The 20,723-nt window shown below is 44.4% G+C and overlaps 1 protein-coding gene and 1 pseudogene across 2 annotated transcripts; one reads left to right on the forward strand and one right to left on the reverse strand.

Annotated features, from left to right (window-relative positions):
* Positions 1 to 745: 745 nt before the first annotated feature.
* CD2BP2 (CD2 cytoplasmic tail binding protein 2) lies at positions 746 to 5,946 on the forward strand. Of its 2 annotated transcripts, XM_037158354.2 has the most exons (7): positions 746 to 855; positions 1,369 to 1,477; positions 2,498 to 2,630; positions 2,750 to 2,907; positions 3,008 to 3,443; positions 3,523 to 3,629; positions 3,712 to 5,946. In XM_037158354.2, exons 2-7 carry the CDS (start codon positions 1,400 to 1,402, stop codon positions 3,820 to 3,822), a joined length of 1,023 nt encoding a protein of 340 aa, XP_037014249.1. In that variant the 5' UTR covers positions 746 to 855; positions 1,369 to 1,399; the 3' UTR covers positions 3,823 to 5,946. The 2 variants fall into 2 exon arrangements, with proteins under 2 accessions (XP_037014249.1, XP_037014255.1); XM_037158360.2 differs by lacking the exon at positions 3,523 to 3,629 and having other exon boundaries at positions 3,665 to 5,946.
* A 4,378-nt stretch (positions 5,947 to 10,324) lies between these two features.
* On the reverse strand, positions 10,325 to 10,705 carry LOC119058620 (protein FAM241B-like; annotated as a pseudogene).
* Positions 10,706 to 20,723: the final 10,018 nt, after the last annotated feature.

Below are 20,723 nucleotides of genomic sequence, written 5' to 3' on the forward strand. Positions count from 1 at the left end.
GCAGGGGGCCACTGGGGCTAAGAGAGGGGCTTTATTCTGCGGCTGTGGTTGGAAAGAGAAGCTCTGGTGTCTTTCTTCAGGCCCGTCTGAGATCAGGGTATCAAGGGCTCTGGCCCAGGTTTTGGGCACAGGTGTCACGGCAACCTCCCCTTTGATGGCCCTTTCCACCTCAGAAATCAGGAACTCGCCCAGGGTACAGGCGAATGGTAAATGACTTCCCCTAGGTCCTAAAGGGACCTGTGTTCATAAGTGCCCCTTAGCGGTCAGGATCCTCCAGGCAGGCCATCAGAACTGGGCCTGCCTTCTGAGAGGTGAGACTGTACCTTGGGCTAGGAGAGGGCAGGCAACTGAACGCTGAGTGGGAGAATAGGATTTCCAATAAGCTGGAGGGGCGCAGAGCCCCTGGCCAGCCTTGGGGAAAGGTGATGCAACCTTGGAAAGGGCAACTAGGGCAGGATCCCACTGGCCCTGCTCAGATTTTGCTCTCCACCATGATCCTGGGCGCACCTTAAAAGTACAATGCGCTCCACTTTCTCCCCAGAACCTCTATTGTGAGAGGGAACCAAAAGTACTTCGTGCCATATCTCTCGTCCGACGAGGGAGTAAATGTTTACACGTCCCCTCTTCTCACCATTGCTCACGTCACTTAAGGGAAGGGACGGGGATGTTCCTCCCGCTCATCCCACACTCCCACCCTCTCCTTCAGTAAGTCGTCTCACAGGAGTGAAGTCACTTCCGGCTTTCTTGGCGCTTGCCGCAGCTCTCTTCCGGTGATGGTGGCCGTGTGCCCCGGATGTAACCCTGGCGAAAGCAGCTCCTCTTTCCTTTTGCAGCCTTTCCTGGGTCCTTTCCTAGGTGAGCGTGTGCCAGTGGGACTGCTCGAATCCCTGTGGCTCTGTCTCCTCTCTACTTTGTACACATAGTCCGAGACAGTTGGGGGTCACCCGCGGAGTTGGAAGTACGGGGCAGGGCGCCCAGGGTGTGAAGTCCTGGGTCCGCTGGGGCCTCACGGGGTCCAAGGGAGCTGTGGGTGGAGGAGCAGGCATCAGCCCGCGGATCTAGTCGCGCCCAGGACTTCAGCGGCTGGTTATTAGGGGAAGCCTGTCTCCTTTTGTCAAGGGTAGGGATGCCTATGAAAGCTCCTCCGCGCGTCCACTTCTCAGATGTTGCTCCAGCAACCCTTTTGGCTGTCAAAACAAGTCCCTGGGGCCTCTTGGCTGCCAACTCCCCTTCTGGTCCCTGATTCTGTGCTCCTTCCCCTCACAAACAATCTAGTACGTACCTGGGGAAATATTTGTTGAGCTGGGGGCCCTCTCGCGGTGAGTATCTTCCTCGCCTAGTTCCCTTAATCTGCACCCTTTTCCTCAGCTCAATTTGGGGAAGACCTTTCTGTCCAGTCATGCCAAAGAGGAAAGTGACCTTTCAAGGCGTGGGAAATGAGGATGATGAGGACGAAATCAGTGTCCCTAAGAAGAAGGTGAGGAGGCCAGACTCCTACATTCTAGGGAAGAGTGAGGGGGGAGAAAAAAGGATCTAGTTCTGTTTTCTTCTAGTAGCCAGAAGAGGGGAAAAGCTTTGAGAACGAAAGAAAGGGTCAAAAGGGCTAGTTTTCCATGTTCTGTTGAGAAATTGGGTTGGAGGATTTTCAGTTTGAGTCCAGATCTTAGAGCAATTTGAGGAATAGTGTGGGTGCTAAGAAAAAAATTAATACTTTACCTTTCACCTAAGTTTTACCTGAGCCAATAGTCAATTAACAGAGATAGATTAACAGGGGAAGATCAGATTTTAATACATGCACATGAGAAATTCACATTAAGTATAAAAATTCCAGGGACTGTGAGGCAACATTAGGTATATGTTGACATTTTGGACAGAGGAATAAAAATGGGTAATGGGGTCTTAGATTTCAGAAATGACAATCAGCAATTTACAGTTGAGGAAGAGCAGAACACATGGCAGGCAAATTCTTGCTAGGCAACTCAGGAAACAATGGGTCACAGGGAACATATACCTTAAAGGCTCTTGTGTAAAGCCCTATTGTTTACCATACTTAATTTAAATTAGACTGAGGTGAACATCCTCAGATTTCCTTCCCATAGTAGGTTTTTCTTTCTGAATCTCTTGGGCAGGAAAGGAGGGGAGGTCAGAGGTTCTTTTTGAGTCTTCTCTCATTTATTTTTATTTTTATTTTTTACTTATTTACTTTTAGAGAAAGGGGAAGGGAGGGAGAAAGAGAGGGAGAGAAACATCAATGTGTGAGAGGTACGTCGATCGGTTGCCTCTCAACAAGCCCCCAACTAGGGACCTGGTCTGCCACCCAGGCATGTGCTCTGACTGGGAATCAAACTGGCAACCTTTCACAGGCTGGCACTCAATCCACTGAGCCACACCAGCTTAAAATTAATATTCCAAAAAGGCAGCTTCAGGGTGTCAAAACTTTGGTTCCCTTCAATAACCAGTAACCTGCATCTGTGGACTGTCTGGCTCCTGCTCACAGCTGGTGGATCCTGTGGCTGGGGCAGGGGGTCCTGGAAGCCGCTTCAAAGGCAAACACTCTTTGGACAGCGATGAGGAGGATGATGATGAGGGGTCCAGCAAATATGATATCCTGGCCTCAGAGGATGTGGAAGGTGAGCTATACCTAATAATTGACTCTATTGGGGGAACAAATAGGCTTCTGGGACTGTGGGCAAAGGAGGCTCCTGTCTCTCTTGCATGCCTAGCATGGATGCCTGTGTCTTTGGTGCAGGTCAGGAAGCAGCTACACTTCCCAGTGAGGGAGGTGTACGGATCACACCCTTCAACCTACAGGAAGAAATGGAAGAAGGCCACTTTGATGCAGATGGCAACTACTTCCTGAACCGGGATGCCCAGATCCGAGACAGCTGGCTGGACAACATTGACTGGGTGCGGCTCGGGAGCTAGCATGGCTGGAGCCTGGAGGCAGCAAGTGCTTGGGCCCTGCTGATAGTTTGTGGGAAATAACCCCTGTATTTTCACATTACAGGTGAAGATCAGGGAGCGGCCACCTGATCAGCACTCACGGTCAGACTCGGAGGAGGAGGACGGCCTGGGCCAGACACCAATGAGTGCCCAAGCCCTCCTGGAGGGCCTTCTGGAGCTCCTGTTGCCGAGAGAGACAGTGGCTGGGGCACTGAGGCGTCTGGGAGCCAGAGGAGGGGGCAAAGGGGGCAGCAAGGGAACTGGACGGCCAAGTTCCCCCCAGCGCTTGGACCGGCTCTCTGGGTTGGCTGACCAGATGGTGGCTCGGGGCAACCTCGGCGTTTATCAGGAGACAAGAGAACGGTTGGCCATGCAGCTGAAGGGGTTGGGGTGCCGGATCCAGGGACCCCCTAACCCCATATCCCAACCTTCTCTGGACATGTTTGCTGAGGAAGTGGCAGAGGGAGAGCTGGAGACCCCAACCCCTGTCCAGAGAGGAGGTGAGATTTGAGGGCAGAGGAGGGGTGTTGTGGCAGGAGCAGGACACTTGAGGCCCAAATGGCTTCCCTGTTATTTTAGAAGCAGAGTCTCCAGGAGACGGTCTGGAGGACGTGATGTGGGAATATAAGTGGGAGAACACAGGAGATGCTGAGCTGTACGGGCCCTTCACCAGCACCCAGATGCAAGTAAGCCCTTTTCTGCCTCTTTTCTTTCTGCCCAGTCCTTACCCCATCGGTCCTGCTCCAGTTCTGCCTTCTCTTCCTGCAGACCTGGGTGAATGAAGGCTACTTCCCTGATGGTGTTTACTGCCGGAAGCTGGATCCCCCTGGTGGACAGTTCTACAACTCCAAACGTATTGACTTTGACCTTTACACCTGAGCCTTCTGAGGGCCAATTTGGTGTCCCTTTTTTTCTGAACTCTTTGGAGGGAGCCCCAGCTGTCTCAGGCAGTGAGTTTATTGGGGGCCACTTTTCAGTCAGTTTTCCTTTCCCAATAAAAGCCTTTAGTTGTGTATTAGGTCCTTGGCTGTGCTGATGGCCAGAAGCTAGGGACCTCCTCACCCCCTTTGGATTTGCCTTTGTCCTTGAATGTTTCCTCATGAAGTTTCTCTTCAGGAGTTGCTTGAACCATCTCATCTTTGTTTACCACTCCTAGGGGCAGAGCCAGGGCTGTCAGGTGGCTTGTGACCTCCCCACCTGGACTCTGCTCACCATCTAAAAATCCCTTCACTCACAAATCATTCTCCAGTATTGGGGGTTTCTGTTTTGCTGTTCTTAGGTCTCATGGCTTTTAGGACCTCAGAGTCTCTGTCTTTGCAGCCAGTACATCATAGAGCCCCTGAAGTGGAGACTTAAGGCCTTGAAGGCTGAGATATCTGTTGGGTGTGAGCAAGAAACCTGGTATTTACTGGCTCCCCACTGTCTCAAGCTCTTTAAGTGAAGTGAAGACTCGGCACAGGCACTTGGAGGACCCTTCAAGGCCATCTGGGGTAACTATCCAATGAGCAGGCACTAAGGGGTATTGCCTCACTGGAGGTTACTCAGTGAATCAGAGGGCTGGCCCAGATGGGTTCTTTTTTCAGACTTTCTTGGTACCAGGTCTTTTCTGCCTGTTGTTTGAGGTTCTAAAGTTTAAGTTTTCTGGGCTCCCACAGTGTGCCTAGCATAGGGCTAGTGCCTTGAGGGAACTGAGATAACTGGGTTGGTCCCTTCCCAGGGGGTGTGAGTGGCAGGAGGGAGGCAGACAGGTATAATTGGATAGCCTGGATCTGACCCTACCACCACCCCATCCCACTGGTGCTGCCCTCGGCCTCTCCTCACCTGGGCAGCAAGTTAGGTTGATTTCTCTACTTTTCCACATTGGCTCTCCATTGGAATTTCATGGGGAACTATAAAATTATTCCTTAGAGAATCTGAATGATTGGTCTAGGTAGTGGCCTGGAGGTTGGGGGGGTGCTTTTAAAAACTCCCAAGTGTTTCCTATCTGGAGAACATTGGCCAGGTGGAGAACCACTGGGCCTGACTCCCATGAATAAGGTTATACCTGGGGAGGGGCCAGTTCCTAGATCCCACTGGGGATCTAGGTAGCATAGCTGTGGTAGCATAGCTGATCAAGTGTGTGGCCATGGCTCTGGTGGAGTTTGTCAATTAAAGGAGAGCTGAGCACCAGAGCTGAGGGATACCTGGGAGCCCCAGGGTGTGAGGAGCCAGGCCAGGAACTAGGGAAGATGGGTGAGGTGGGGTGGGATTACCTGATGTTCTAGTGATGTCTCCAACTTATATGATAGACCCACTCTAGTGCTAAGTCAGACCTGGTTTTCATTTACTACCGGATGCCTTTGGTTGCAAGATGGTTTACTTCATGTCATTAAGAAAGAAAACCCTACCTATGTGTCATTGATTAAAAGTTGCATCCTGAAGTTCAGAAGTGTTCAGAAGTAAAAAGCAGGTATCTTAAGACCAATAAAATAGAGTGTTCACCTTTATATTCCCCGGTGACTAAATCATGGGAGGTGCTCAGTGTTTGGTGAATAAGTGGAAGCCAAGGGACAGCTACCCCGGAGGTCCCACAGGCACCTGAGGCTCCACCTGTCCAGAGCTGACCTCCTTCCCCTCACAGCCTTTTCCTGTGTTCACCTCCCTGTGACACTGCGGGCAGAATAATTGCCGCCCAAAGATGTTCACATCTTCAACCTCAGAACCCATGAGTATGTGACCTTACAAGGCAAAGGGGGCTTTTACAGAAATTAATGATACTGAGGTGGGCCCAGTGTAATCACGGTCCTGTGGGTTGGAAGAGGGAGTCAGCAGGGTCTAAGTGAGAGGCAGATGGAGATGTTACACTGCTGCTGGCTCGTGTAGGAGCTGGAAAAGGCAAGAAAAAAGGATTCTGTCCGGTCTCCGCAAAGAAATGCAGCTCTGTTGATAGGACTTTAGCCCAGTGAAAATCATTTTGGACTTCTGAGGGCTACATCTCTAAGATAATAAAACGTGCTGTTTTTAGCCCTCAAATTTGTGGTCATTTCTTACAGCCACAGTCGGAAGCCACCCACACCCCAACCTCTGCGTGCCTCTCCCCCTCGAGAGTACTGCCACGTGCTCCCTGTGGCCGGTCTCTCAAGCCCCTATCAACACAAAACTCCCTTGCTTTAAAAAAAAACTACATATGTGTGTATAAATTTTTAAATAAGCGTTTTATAAATAGATTTGTAGATTTACCAAAAAATTACAAAAGTAGTATAGAGAGTACTGTTTCCCCTTTCATTGGCACACTTGCTACAACTCATGAATCAATGTTACTATTTTTAACAAAATTACTGAGATATCTACCCATTTAAAGTGGTTTTTAGTCTATTCAGTGTTGTGCAACCATTGCTACAGTCTAATTTTAGTACATTTTTGCCCACTCTTAGAGCAGCCCCACCCATTACAGTTCCCATCACTCCTCATTGCCCCCACTTACCCTCCAGTCTCTGGCAGCCACTAATTTTCTTCCTCTTCCTGTAGATTTGCCTATTCTGGACATTTCATACAAACGGAGTCACACAATATGTGGTCTTTCGTGTTTTATGTGTCCACTTCTTGCACTTAGCATGTCTTCAAGAGTATAACAGTATTTTTTATTGCTGGATAATATTCCATTGTATAGTTGTATGGTAATTACTATTAACAAAACCTCATGCTTTATTTGGATTTTAATTCTCATTTTTCCCTAATGTGCATTATCTGTTTCAAAGTCTCTTCTAGTATGTACCACATTCCATTTGGTTGTCATGCCTCTTTAGCTTCCTCTGGTCTGACAGTTCCTTGGACTTGTTTCTACTGATCTTGAGAGTTTTGAAGAGTACTCGTTAGGTATTTTGTAATATATTTATAACATTTGGGCTTGTCTGGTGTTTTTCTCATGATTGGATCTGGGTTATGGGTTTTGGGGAGGAATATCCTGGAGATGAAGTTCTTTATCTTTTACTGAAAACCTTTAATGGTTCCACAGTGCCCTCAGGATAAAGTTCACAGACTTGAAGTTTACTGAGAGGTCTTGCGTGGCCTGGCTGGAGCCAGGTGCTCCAGTTCCATATCTGCCTTTGTTTCCCTTCTCCCTTCTCTCCTCCCCCCTATTCCAGGCTCCCGCCTGCTTCCCGAACAGGGCAGATAATGTCATTTCTCCAGGCTGAGCTAGTGATGCACTTCTCTTTTGTGTCTGGGAAAAACCAGTTAACAGCAGTTTTGACTTAGCGCTAGGCCTCCCTTTCTTAAAGGCTTCCTAACTCCCACTCCCCACTTCCTGTGCAGCTCATTATTGCTTCTACTGTTCCCAGCAGTGCAGATGCCTGACACAACACCCAGAGCAATTTCTCCTGGTCTGTCTCCACCAGTTAGCCTGAGACGGGGGATCAGTGGTGATGAATGAATAGGGAATGAGCCAATTCTTTCCTGGTTCTGTGTGGCAGGGGGACAAACTCCCTTTTGAGCCAGGTTGGAGAGTGGGGGCCTGTGGGGCTATTTGTCTTTGTTGCCCCAAAAGGGATGAGGTGTGACCTGGGTGAGTGGTGTGTAGGTGTCTAGACCTAAGAGTCTCTCAAGCGGGTAGGGCAGAGGAGTCAGGGCCATTCTAACCCCTGGGAGTGTCACCGCACTGATTACAGGAGGTGTTCTAGGTCAGAATTGCAGATGTCATCACTGCATCCAGGACACCAGAGCCTTTGAAATGCAGCTTCTTGCCTTTGGCAGGCCATTTTCCAGAATAGCAGGAGTCGGGGTAGGCAACTTGAGTATTTCTAGTTGAGAGTCAGGGTATCACACTGCCCTGGGCATCCGGTGGGCCCCTGGGGGAGACAAGCACTGTGCAGGAGCTCCAAAGGGGCTAAATTACTGAAGGGTCAGGCTCCACAAAGCCTGAGGAATTTGGGGAAGTCTTAATGCTTTTGACACAATTGCCACCCCTTCCAGACTCATGCTGCTGGCTTGAGGCCTCATTGCACCATCACTGAACTCCAGCCTCCCAGGCAGTGGGGAGGCCTGGGGCAGAGAGAACAGCTTGTCTTCCAATCTGCTCCCAGCTAGAACCTAGCTGGGGCCCTGGAGATACCCAGTTCTTTCAGGTGCTGGGACCTGATAGGAATTTCTCTATCACTTCCTCCAGGAAAGTTTCTTGACCCCCAGATTTGAGTAAGACCTCCTGTTATGTGGTCTCATAAGTCCTTGTGCTTTTCTCTCTGTAACTATTCCCGATGACTGCAATAGGTTCTATGGGAGCTGGAAACATGAGGAGTCTGTGTATCCCCAGTGTCATGCCTAGTACATAGTAGATGCTCAGTACATATTTGTTGAAAAGGGTTTAGAAGGGTTGTCTGACATGCAGATCAAGTCTGCTTAGAGTTCCCCAGTCTCGGCAGATAAATAATGGCTCAAGGGAGGAAACAGAGAACTGGGGTACGAAAGGACCATGACAAGTTCCGAACTGGGACACAGGGTCTCAACAAGACTCCTCCTGTTCAAACTCCATCAGCTCTCCTTCTGCCTCTGTTTTGTTTAAGGTGTTTCCTTTCCCTGGAACACTCACTTTAGACTCCTCTACAGAACTGTCTCACGGTCCTCCTCCTGCCCTCCTCCTGTGAGGATTCATTTGACCCTTTCTTAGGCTCATGGGACACTGTTTTTGTCCCCCAAAGGAAACAGGGCAGACTACTGACTCATGCTAGGTTGTTTCTGTGAAAGTAACTCTTGAGAACACAGGCCTCCAAACTCAGGGGTTGGATACTAAACAACTTCATAAAGGGATTGTTTTTGGCAACAAACCCCTCTTTTTAAAAAGTCTTTATTTTGCTATCAATATAATAATGCTTGTAGTTTTAAAACTTCAAATAGCACTCCAAGTCATAAGCAAATGGAATAAATAGCAAAGCCCTGCAGTCTCGCCAACAGATCTTACTCCAGTACAACTGTTCTAACTCCTGCAGCTGTTTCTGCTGATAATTACCTCCATGTTTCTAATAACACACTGCTCTTTAAAAATTCCATTGCTTTTAGACATATGTCTTTTATAACAACTTTACCGAGATATAATTCACATATCATATATTTCACACATTCAAGGTGTATAATTCAATGAATTTTTAATACATTCACAGAGTTCTACAGCATCACCACAATCAATTTTAAAACATTCGTATCACCTCAGAAAGAAATTCTGTACCCCATTTCTCCCCCATCTACCCACCCCTGGCAACCACCAATCTACTTCTGTTTTTACAGATTTTCCTTTTTCGAACATTTCAAATACAGGAGTCATACAATATGTGGTCCTCTGTGACTGGCTTCTTTGGCCAGTTGTACTCTTTTCAAGGTTTGTCCTTGTTGCAGCGTGCGTCACTGCTGCGTTTCTCTTCACAGCTGAGCGCTGCTCTGTCGCACGACACCCTGCATTCTGTTCACCCTTCATCATCGGTTGGTGGACTTGGCGTTGTTTCTGCGTTGGGGCCGTTACAAATACTGCTTTGTGAACACGTTTTTGCTTGTGTATAAAAGTTTATACTTTCAATTCTTTTAGGTATATACCTAAGAGTGGAATTGTTGGATCCTATGGTTATGCTCACATGGTTAAATGCATTAGCGTTTTTGCCCTGATATCAAAGATTGCCAGTTCAATTCCTGTTCAGGGTACATGCGTGGGTTGTGGGTTCAGTCCCTGGTTGTGGAAGCAACTGAGTGATGTTTCTCTCTCACACTGATGTTTCCCTCCCTCTCTTTTGCCTTCCCTTCCCCTCTCTCTGAAAATAAATAAATAAAATTTAGTATTCTGAGGAAGTGCTGAACTTTTACAAAGTGACTGCACCATTACATGTTTTCAACTGCAGTGTATGAGGGTTAAACATTGTGCCTCTTTTTCCTTTACTTAAATTTATTTATTGAAAACACTATCACAATAAATTGGGTGCCAGGACCACCTGTAATAAATAAAAGGTAGCCAATAAAAATATACCATTAAAGCAAAACAGGACTATAAAAGTCTGGACACCTTTTCCACTCGCCCTAAGCCCAAGGCCTATTCCCTAGTAACGGGAAGACAGCACATGCTCCAGAGGCATGAGAACGAGTTACACCCAACCTGAGACTGCTTTCTTGGCATCAAGGGATTGGAAGAGAATGGAAAGGGAATCCCTTTTTCATTCTGACTTTGTACTTCATGCAGGCCCAGTACTGCCTAAAAACATCTGAAAGGAATGAAGGTATCGACCCCATGCTTTTGGAACGCTGGACTAGAGACTGCTTCTGCATCATGTGTACAACGGAGAGATAATGCTTTCTGAGCATACCTGCAGGGTGCCACTTGATCCCTTCCCCATGTGCCAGCTCTAACTCCAAGGCCTAGCAACTCCCTCTACCCTACACTTGGGTGCACCCGCCCCTGGTAGCAGAGGTTCCCGTTGACCCAGGACACCAGGCAAATGAGGCCCACCAGCAGAAGTCCATGCATGTTGGGCAGCATAAGCAGGGAGAGGAGCAGGATGGAGGTCATGGTGTGGTTGGTTGCCAAGATGCCACTGGGGTAAGCCCATGTTCACCAGCTGCAGGTTGAGGTCAGTAAGCAGGGACTGAGCAGCACCCAGCCTGCCCTCCCCACTTCCAAAGGCTGGGAACCCTAGCGGGGCACCATGGCCCCCACTGAGAAAGTTCTGTGGAGGGATGCTATGTGGTGGAGTAGCAGTCCTCACGGGTCCTTGTCCTGTGCAATTTCCCCATTGGCCAAGATCCGCGCCATCCTCCCAGGAGTCCTGGGCCCCATTCCTCAGACCTCAAAAAGGCTGAAGGGGTATCTAGTTGCTGTGGCTCCCAGGTGACTTCCTACACATTGTGTCTCAAATGCTTGTTAGAATAGTTGAGGATCAAGGACAGCTTAAACTGTCTTCCCAAATATGTAAATCCGATAGAAGTGCCTTGGTTCTGATGGATGTGGGGGCATGAACCAGTTAATTCCAGCAGGAAACGGAATCCAACTCAGATGGTTCTACACCAGTGCTGTCCAATAGAACCATCTGTAATGACTGAAATTTCTAAATCTGCAATGGTTAAATTCTCTAAATATTCTAAATTATAGCTATGGGTCAAATTGGATTGATAGAAGTCTACAAAGACTACTCACTGAAAAAAAGTACAAGATCTGAACTAGGACCTGTGGGTTTTTTTTTTTGTGTGTGTGTGTTGATTTTGAGAGTACATTTATGAAAGCTGGGGACAGTAAAGGGCTTAGGATAGAGAAGCAACAGGAGAGCCTAGGCAGGGCTGCGTTGGCTTTCTAGAACTGTTATGGGAAAGAAGTGAGTCAAGGTGCGGCCACTGTGAGCTCACTGGAAAATGAGAGAAAGGGGGCCTTGGGCGCAGATTCAGGGGGTTGGCTGGGATGAGCTGCTGCTGCCCCTTGCTCCCCTGGTTGCAAGTCTTGTGAGGACCCTTAAAGTTTGATAGATGCCCCCTTGTGGGGGAAGGAGAGGGGGAGGGAAAGGCACAGGTGTGCTCCTGGGAGGAACAGAACACCAGGACCTGGTTTTGAATCCTGATTCTACCTCTTAGCAGCTGGGTGATCTTAGGAAGCTGCTGAGTCACCATGGCTCTCTCTGTCATTGGAGTAGGACCCACATCAGCGCTGGTCCTCTTCACTTGAGGTAAACTCACTCCTGAGCAGCACTCACTCTTGAGGTAAACTCATCTGGACTCATGGCTTTAAACACCATCCAATGCTGTTGTTCCCCAAATTTACATGTTGAAATCTCCACTTGGGTATCTAATAGGCATCTCCCATTTAGCATGTCCCCAGATGAACTCGTTGTATTCTCCACCCCCAGCCATCCCACATCAGGAAACAATTCAGTTCTTACAGTTGGTCAGGCCAAAGACCTTGGTGTTGTCCACAAACCTTTCTCTCACATCCCCATGTCCCGTATGTTAACAAACAAACAAACAAACAAAAAACCCTGTTGGTTCTACCGCAAAAGATATTCTGCAGGCAACCACTTCTCTCCACGTTTGCGATCATCCTGATTCAGACCCAGTCATCTCGCTGATTGGGGGCAGGAGCCTCTCACTGGTCTCTATACTCCCACATTTGTCCCCACAGTCTGTCTTCCCTGTAGCATCCAGAAGGGGCCTTTTCAAAGGCAAAGCCCTCCAACATCTCTCCACTGACTCAGAGCCAAAGTCCTCGAGATCACCTCAACGGATTTGGTTCTGTTTCCTCCGTGACCTCCCCTTCCCACCCTCTCCCTGTCATGTGCCCTGCTCTATCTAGCCTCCCTGGCCTCCTTGGAGGTTTCCATACGTGCCAAGTATGATCCGATTTTAGGGCCTTTGACTTGGCTTTGTTCTCCTAGGAATCCTCTTCCCTGGGGATTGCATGGTCGGTTCCCTCACATCCCTCAGGTTTCTGCTCGGATGTCACCTCAGAGAGGCCTTCCCATAGAAATGAGAATTTCCCATATCCCCTGTTCTGCTTTATGTTCTTCCATAATATCTCTTATTATATATCCGTGCAGAGTTTCTGTCTCATTTTGGGAGACGGTCACCTCCAGGAGGACAGACAACTGGCACTTTATTTGGTTCATTTCTATATCATATGCCTGACACATGGTTAGTGTTCAACAAAATTGTGGAGTAAATGAACAAATTAAACAGCCCTGTGAGGTAAATCTGTTATTCTCATTTTGTTTATTTTTTTTAAAGAGATTTTATTTATTTATTTCTAGAGAGAGGAGAAAGGAGGGAGAAAGAGAGGGAGAGAAACCTCAATCGGTTGCCTCTTGCATGCATCCTGGGGACCAGGGATTGAACCTAAAACCCAGGCATATGCCTTGACCAGGAATTAAACTGGAGACCTTTCCCTTTGAGGATGACGCCTATCAACTGGGCTGAACTCCCATTTTAAAGGTCAGGAAAACCAAGACTCGGAAATGTGTCCCAGTGCACACGGCTAAAGACTAGTGAAGTCGCCTTCCGTCTAGTCTGTTTGACTCCAAGCCCAGGCCCTTATTCATGACTGATGAATTGCTCATTGGCCATTATATCCATAACATAGACTGGTATGAAGTGTATTCTTACATGAAAATCAATTTTAGAAGTGAGTGCCAAGAAAACACTCGCCCCTTTTTGACTCATCATGCAAATTGTTCCCTTGAGGGCCAGGCCCAGGAAGCTTAGTCAAATGTGAAGTCAAATGTGAGGTTGGTCACTCTATTGGCTCTTTTCTTAAGGTTGAATTTTTCTCTCTCATTCTTATCATTTATGTTTCTTGTTTAAAAAAAAATTATTTATTTATTTAAAATAATTTTTATTTATTTTAAAAGAGAGGAGAGGGGAAGGAGAAAGAGGGAGAGAGAGACCTCAGTGTGTGGTTGCCTCTTGCATGCTTCCCCCTGGGGACCTGGCCTGCAACCCAGGCATGTGCCCTGACCAGGAATCAAACTGATGACCCTTTGGTTTGCAGGCTGGTGTTCAGTCCACTGAGCCATACCAGCCAGGGCAGACTTTATTTATATTTTAGAGAGAGGGGAAAGTAGAGAGCAAGAGAGGGAGAGAAACACTGATGTGTGTGAGAAACACTGATTGGTTGCCTCCTGCATGCCCCCAAACAAACAGGAACCTGGCTTGCAACCCAGGCATGCACCCTGACTGGGAGTTGAACTTGCAACCTTTGGGTTTGCAAGCTAGTGCTCAACTCACCAAGCTACACCAGTCAGGGCTACATTCTTCATTTTTTAATTTCAATATATGTCAATTGAAATAATTGACATATACAGTATATTTGTTTTGATTGTACAACGTAATGATTTGATGTTTGTCTATATTGTGAAATGATCACCACAATAAGTCTAGTTAATGCCCATTACCATACGGTTACAGTTTTTTCTCTTGTGATGAGAACTATTAGGATCTACTGTCTTAGCAACTTTCAAATAAATATACAATACGGTATTGTTTACCATAGTTACTATGGTAACTATGGTAAACACAGTTTACCCATTTTGCCCTCCCTACCTTTGGCAACCACCAATCTCTTCTCTGTATCAGTGAGTTTGGTTTTTTGTTTTGCTTGTTTTTTAAGATTCCGCATGTAAGTGAGATCATATGGTATTTGTTTTTCTCTGTCTGATGTATATCACTTAGTATATACATCAGACAGAGAAATCTTAGTATCACTTAATGCCCTTAAGATCTATCCATGTTGTTGTAAATGGCAATATTTCCTTCACTTTGAGGCTAAATAATATTTCATTATATACATATACACCATATTTTCTTTATTCATCGATCCATTGATGGACACCTGGGTTGCTTCTATATCTTGGCCACTGTAAATAATGCTGCAAAAAAAACAAGGGTACAGCTATCTTCTTTAATTAGTGTTTTTATTCCTTTAGATAAATACCCAGAAATGGAATCACTGGGTCATAAGGTAGTTCTATTTTCAATTTTTTGAGGAACCTTCATACTGTTTTTCATAATGGCTTCACCAATTTGCATTCCCATCAACAGTGTACTCAGCTTTCATTTGTTTCACGTCCTTGCCAACACTTGCTATTTCTTGTCCTTTTGATAATAGCACTTGTAACACGGTGAGGTGGTGTCTCATGATGGTTTTGATTTGCATTTCCCTGGTGATTAGTGAGGCTGAGCACCTTCTTCGTGTGTCCCTTGGCCATCTGTATATCTCCTTTGGAAAAATATCAGTTCAGATCCACTGCCCATTTTGAATTCAATTGTTTGTTTCTTTGTTTTTGAATAGTGTGAGCTGTTTATTTGGATATTAATACTTACCAGATATATGATTTAAAATATTTTTTGTCATTGTTAAACTGCCTTTTTATTTTGTCAGTGGTTTCCTTTGCTGAGCAGAAGCTTTTAGTTTGATGTATTCCCACATTTTTATTTTTGCTTTTGGTGTCAAATCCAAAAAGCTTCATCAAGACTGATGTTAAGAAGTTTATCACCTGTTTTCTTCAAAGAGTTTTATGATTTCTGGTCTTATATTCAAGTATTTAATCCATTTTGAGTTGATTTTTTGTGTATGGTGTAAGATTGGGGTCTATTTTTATTCTTTTTTTATGTGGCTGTCTAGTTTTCTCAACACCATTTATTAAAGAGACTACCTTTTCCCCACGTGTGTATTCTGGCTTCTTTGTCATAAGTTAACTGACTATATATATGTCAATTACTTCTAGGTTCTCTGTTCTGTTCCATTGGTCTATGTGTCTGTTTTTATGCCTATACTATACTGTTTTGACCACTACAGCTTTATAATATAGTTTAAAATCAGAAAGCATGATGCTTTCATTCTTGTTCTTTCTGAAGATTTTTTTGGCTATTTGGGATCTTTTATGTTCCCATATAATATTAGGATGGTTTGTACTATTTCTGTGAAAAAATACCAGTGGACTTTGTAGTTGAATCTGTAGATTGCATTGGATAGTATGGACATTTTAATAATATTAATTTTTTCAGTTCATGAGCACGGCATATCTTCCCATTTGACTGTGTCATCTTCAATTTCTTTCATCGATGTCTCGAACTTTTCAGTGTATAGGTCTTTCACTTCCTTTGTTAAATTTATTTTTAGATATTTTATTTTTAAATTAAATTTATCGGGGGCAGGGTAACATAAATTTCAGCTGTACACCTTATAACATGATATCTGTATATGCTATTGTGTGCTCACCGCTCCAAGGTCTAGACTCCATCCACCACCATGTATTTGACCTTTATACTCTTTATACCCTTTATATTCTTTGTCTTTACCCCTTCCCCTCTGGTAACCACCATTCTATTTTTGTATCTATGAGTTTGTTCATTTGTTGTTTTTTGTTTTATAACCCACATATAATAAAATCATATGGTTCTTGTCTTCTTTCATCTGATTTGTTTCACTTAGCATAATACTTTCAAGATCCATTCACACTACAAATGGTGGTATTCCATCTTTTTTTTTTCTGAGTAGTATTCCACCGTAAATGTGTACCACATCTTCTTTATCCAATCATCTGTCAAAGGACACTTAGGTAGTTTTATTATATTCTTTTTGATGAAATTTTCAATGGGATTGTTTTCTTAAATTCTCTATCTCATGGTTTTGTTGTTAATATATAGAAATGCAACTAATTTTTGTTACTGATTTTGTATCCTGCAACTTTACTGAGTTCATTTATTATTTCCAATAGTTTTTGGTTATCTTTAAGGTTTTACATATATAATATCATATAATCTGAAAATAAAGACAGTTTTACTTCTTTCTTTCTAATTTGAATGCTTCTTATTTCTTCTTCTTACCTAATTGCTCTGGCTAGGACTTTGAGTACTATGTTGAATAAAAGTAGTGAGAATGGGCATCCTTATCTTGTTTATCATCTTAGAGGAAAAGCTTTTATTTAGCTTTTCACTTACTGAATATGATGTTGGCTGTGGGCTGGTCACATATGGCCTTTATTATGTTGAGGTATGTTCCCTGTATACCCACTTTGTTGAGAGGGTTTTTTAAATTAATTAATTAATTTTTTAGGTTTTATTTATTTATCTTTAGAAGGGAAGGAGAGAGGAAGAGAAATATCAGTGTATGGTTGTTTCTCGTGCATCCCTTGCTGGGAACTGACCTGCAACCCAGGCATGTGCCCTGACTGGGAATCGAACCATGATCCTTTGGTTCACAGGCCTGTGCTCAATCCACTGAGCTACACCAGCCAGGTGTTGAGAGGTTTTTTTAAAAATCATAAATGATTGTTGACTTTTGTCAATTCTTTTTATGCATCTACTGAAATAATGATATTTATTCTTTATTTTGTTAACATGATGTACAACATTGATTGATTTGTGGATATTGAAACCATCACTCGAATAAATCCCACTTGATGATGGTATATGATCCTTTTAATGTATTGTTGAATTCAGTTTGTTAATATTTTGTTAAGAATTTTTACATACAGAAGATGGAGGCATAGGTAGACACACTGTGCCTCCTTGAACAACCAAAATAAGGACAACAATTCAGAAACAAAGTAACCACCAAAACTGAAAGAAAATTGAACTGTTCGGAAGTCCGACAACCAAGGAGTTAAAATAGACACATAAAATAGACACATGGTAGTCGGAGCGGAGTCAGGCAGATGAGTGGAGATGGGTCATGGCACAGGAAGCAGTGACACCGGGTACGCAAGGAGGCACTGGGCAGACCCCAGGCATGGGGTGGCAAGGGGCAGACCCAGTGAGGCAGTGATTGAGAAGCGGGCACTGTGTGCAAGGTGGCTGGCTGACTGGGTAGCAGTCCCACATTCGCGTGCAGATAACTGGGGAGTGAGACAGATGACGCAACCCAGGGTCCTACCACCGGGAAATAAAGACTCAAAACACTGATTGAAAACACTTGTGGGGGTTGAGGCGCAGGGAGAGACTCCAACCCTCACAGGAAAGTTTGTTGGAGAAACCCACAGGGTCCTAGAACGCACACAAGCACACCCACACAGGAATCAGCACTAGAAAGGCCCAGTTTGCTTGGGGTAAGTGCAACAGAGAGTGGAGCAAAGCACCATTTTTTTCCCTCTCGGATCCTGCCCCCACATACAGCATCACAACCCTGTGACTTGGGTTGCCCTGCCCTGGTGAACACCTAAGGCTTTGCCCCTCATACGTAATAGGTGTGAACAGACCAAAACATTATGGCTCAGGCAGAAAAACAGCTCAAAGCTCCAGAGCCAATACTTCTAAGCAACCAAAAGATAGCCAACTTAAAAGATGCACAGTTCAAAACGCTGGTGATCAGGATGCTCACAGAACTGGTTGATTTTAGTCACAAATTAGAGGAATAAATGAAAGCTAAACTAAGGGAAATGAAGGGAAATGCACAGGAAACCAATAGTGATGGGAAGGAAACTGGAACTCAAATCAAGGAAGTGGACCAGAAGGAAGAAACATTCAACCAGAACAGAATGAAGAAAACAAGAATTCAAAAAGATGAGGAGAGGCTTAGGAGCCTCCAGGACATCTTTAAATGTTCCAACATCCGAATTATAGGGGTACCTGAAGGGGAAGAGGAAGAGCAACAAGTGGAAAACTTATTTGAACAAATAATAAAGGAGAACTTCCCTAATCTGGCAAAGGAAATAGACTTCCAGGAAGTCCAGCAAGCTCAGAGAGTCCCAAAGAAGGTGGACCCAAAGAGGAATACACCAAGGTACATCATATTTACATTAGCCAAGATAAAAATGAAGGAAAGAATCCTAGAAGCAGCAAGAGCTAAGGGGACAGTCACCTACAAAGGAGTTCCCATCAGACTGTCAGCTGATTTCTCAAAAGAGACCTTACAAGCAAGAAGCGTCTGGAAAGAAGTATTCCAAGTCATGAAAGACAAGGACCTATGTCCAAGACTGCTCTTTCCAGCAACACTTTCATTTAGAATGGAAGGGCAGATAAAGTGCTTCTCAGATAAGGTCAAGTTGAAGGAGTTCATCATCACCACGCCCTTATTTTATGAAATGTTAAAGGGACTTATCTAAGAAAAAGAAGATAAAAAAACATGTATAGTAAAATGACAGCAAACTCACAATTACTAACAACCATGCCTAAAATAAAAACAAACTAAGGAAACAACTAGAACAGGAACAGAACCACAGAAATGGAGATCACATGAAGGGTTAGCAACAGAGGAGTGGGAGGAAGAGAGGGGGAGAAAGGTACAGAGAATAAGTAGCATAGATGGTAGGTAGAAAATAGGGGGGAGGGCAAGAATAGTATGGGATATGTAAAAGCTAAAGAACTTAAGACACACGAACATGAACTAAGGGGGGGATGTGGGAGGGAGAGGGTGTGCAGAGTGGAGGGGAATGAAGGGGGTAAATGGGACAACTGTAATAGCATAATCAATACAAAATATTTAAAAAAAAGAATTTTTACATCCAAGTCCATCAGGGATATTGGCCTATAATTTTCTTTTCTTGCAATATTCTTATCTGATTTGGGTATCAGGGTAGTGCTGGTCTTGTAAAATGAGTTTAGAAGTGCTTGCTTTTCTATTTTTTGGAAGAGTTTGAGAGGGATTGGTATTAATTCTTTAATTTCAGTAGAATTCACCAGTGAAGGCACCTAGTTGAGGACTTTTGTGTTTTGGGAGGTTTTTGATTTCTGATTTAATCTCCTTATGAGTAGTTGGTCTGCTCACATTTTCTATTTCTTCATGGCTTGGTCAGTCTTGATAGGTTGTATGTTTCTAGGAATTTATCTGTTTCTTATAGGTAGTCAAATTTGTTGGCATATAATTGCTCATAGAAGTCTCTCATGATCCTTTTTATCTCTGTGGTATCAGTTGTAATGCTCCATCTTTTATTTCTAATCTCGCCTACATTTTTTGCACTCAGAGTTAATCATAAACAACACCTCTGGGGTTATGATGTACTTGGGTATGGGTCTTCTATCATTGGGCAGGTACTAGATGGGCTTTTCAGTCTGAAAATGCATGTTTTTCAGCTGAGTGAAAGTTATTTCTCTGATAATTATGTTGTGTCATTTCTGAGATAATTATCCCCTTTCCATTTTTTCAGTTCTCTTCTTGGCACAGCTGGCTTGGGTTTCTTAGACTGATCTGCTGTGTAGATTGTTTCTGCACTGAGGGCTTCTCACTGCTCACCAAAATCCAATATCCTTTTATCCCTTCTTTCCAGGGGGACATGGCTGAACTACATTTCTCACCCTCCCTTGCAGTTAGGCATGGTCACGGACTAAATTTTTTGGCATCAAAATGTGATGAAATTGACATTTAGGACTTCTAGTCTTAGGCTAAGAAGATGGGCAAGTTGTGTTTCCACCATGCCCCCATTTTCTTCCTCCTAGTTAGAACTCAAGAGAGTAAATTCATCCGTGCCCTAGCAGATGAGAGAGCAATGACTAGAAAGGGACCTGGGTCCCTGAATGATGTGAGGTGGACATGTTCCATTAAATAAAAACAATCTACTTTGTTCTTTAGACCCACCCATTATTGGGTCTCTTTACTGCATCACAGCTTTACCTGAAATAAGGTAGCCTATATATTGTCTCTCATATTTTCTCCTCCACCTCCTACTTTTGGGGGCTTCAATTTTCTGGGAATTGTTCCTTTATTTTATATTCCAACCATTTTATTAATTCCATATTACTATTTTAATGTCTAAGTATTCATTCTTGTATTCTAGGTATTTCTTGTCATAGCATCCTGTTCTTATTTTAAGGAAGCAATTTTTTCTCAAATTTCTCTAGGACCACCAGCTTTTTCTTTCTTTCTTTTTCTTTATATAACTTCTATTGTTTCCACAAGTATTATTTTTCATTTTGTTTATATACTTACGATGCTTTGGCTACAAATAACTAAAGATCCAACTTATACAAAGAACACTGAAGGGTATCAGTAGGATTCAGGGCCTGTTGATCTAGCTTTTGCAGTGCCTCAAGGATCCCATGCTCTTTGCCTCCCTACTGTGCCACCCACACCACTGTCGTCATCCTAAGGCTGGTTCCTCTCAGAGTCATTAGGATATGTCCTTAATCATGTCTGGTGGGAGAGAGAAGTCACTGCTTCTGGTTTTCTTTTAAAAGTAAGGAAGAACTTTCTAAGAAGCTTCTCTTTTTTGCATTTCTGTGGCTGGAATTGGGTCACATGCCTGGTCCTGACCCAATCATGGGCAAGGATGGGTGATCAGATTAATTATACTTTCTCCTGGAGCTGAAGGAGGGGTCAGTGTCCCTGATTTGCATGGAGGGTGGGCCTCTGAACAACA

This window comes from Artibeus jamaicensis, unplaced genomic scaffold (assembly GCF_021234435.1).
Source record: "Artibeus jamaicensis isolate MK-2021 breed Jamaican fruit bat unplaced genomic scaffold, CSHL_Jam_final contig_700, whole genome shotgun sequence".
NCBI lineage: Eukaryota > Metazoa > Chordata > Mammalia > Chiroptera > Phyllostomidae > Artibeus > Artibeus jamaicensis.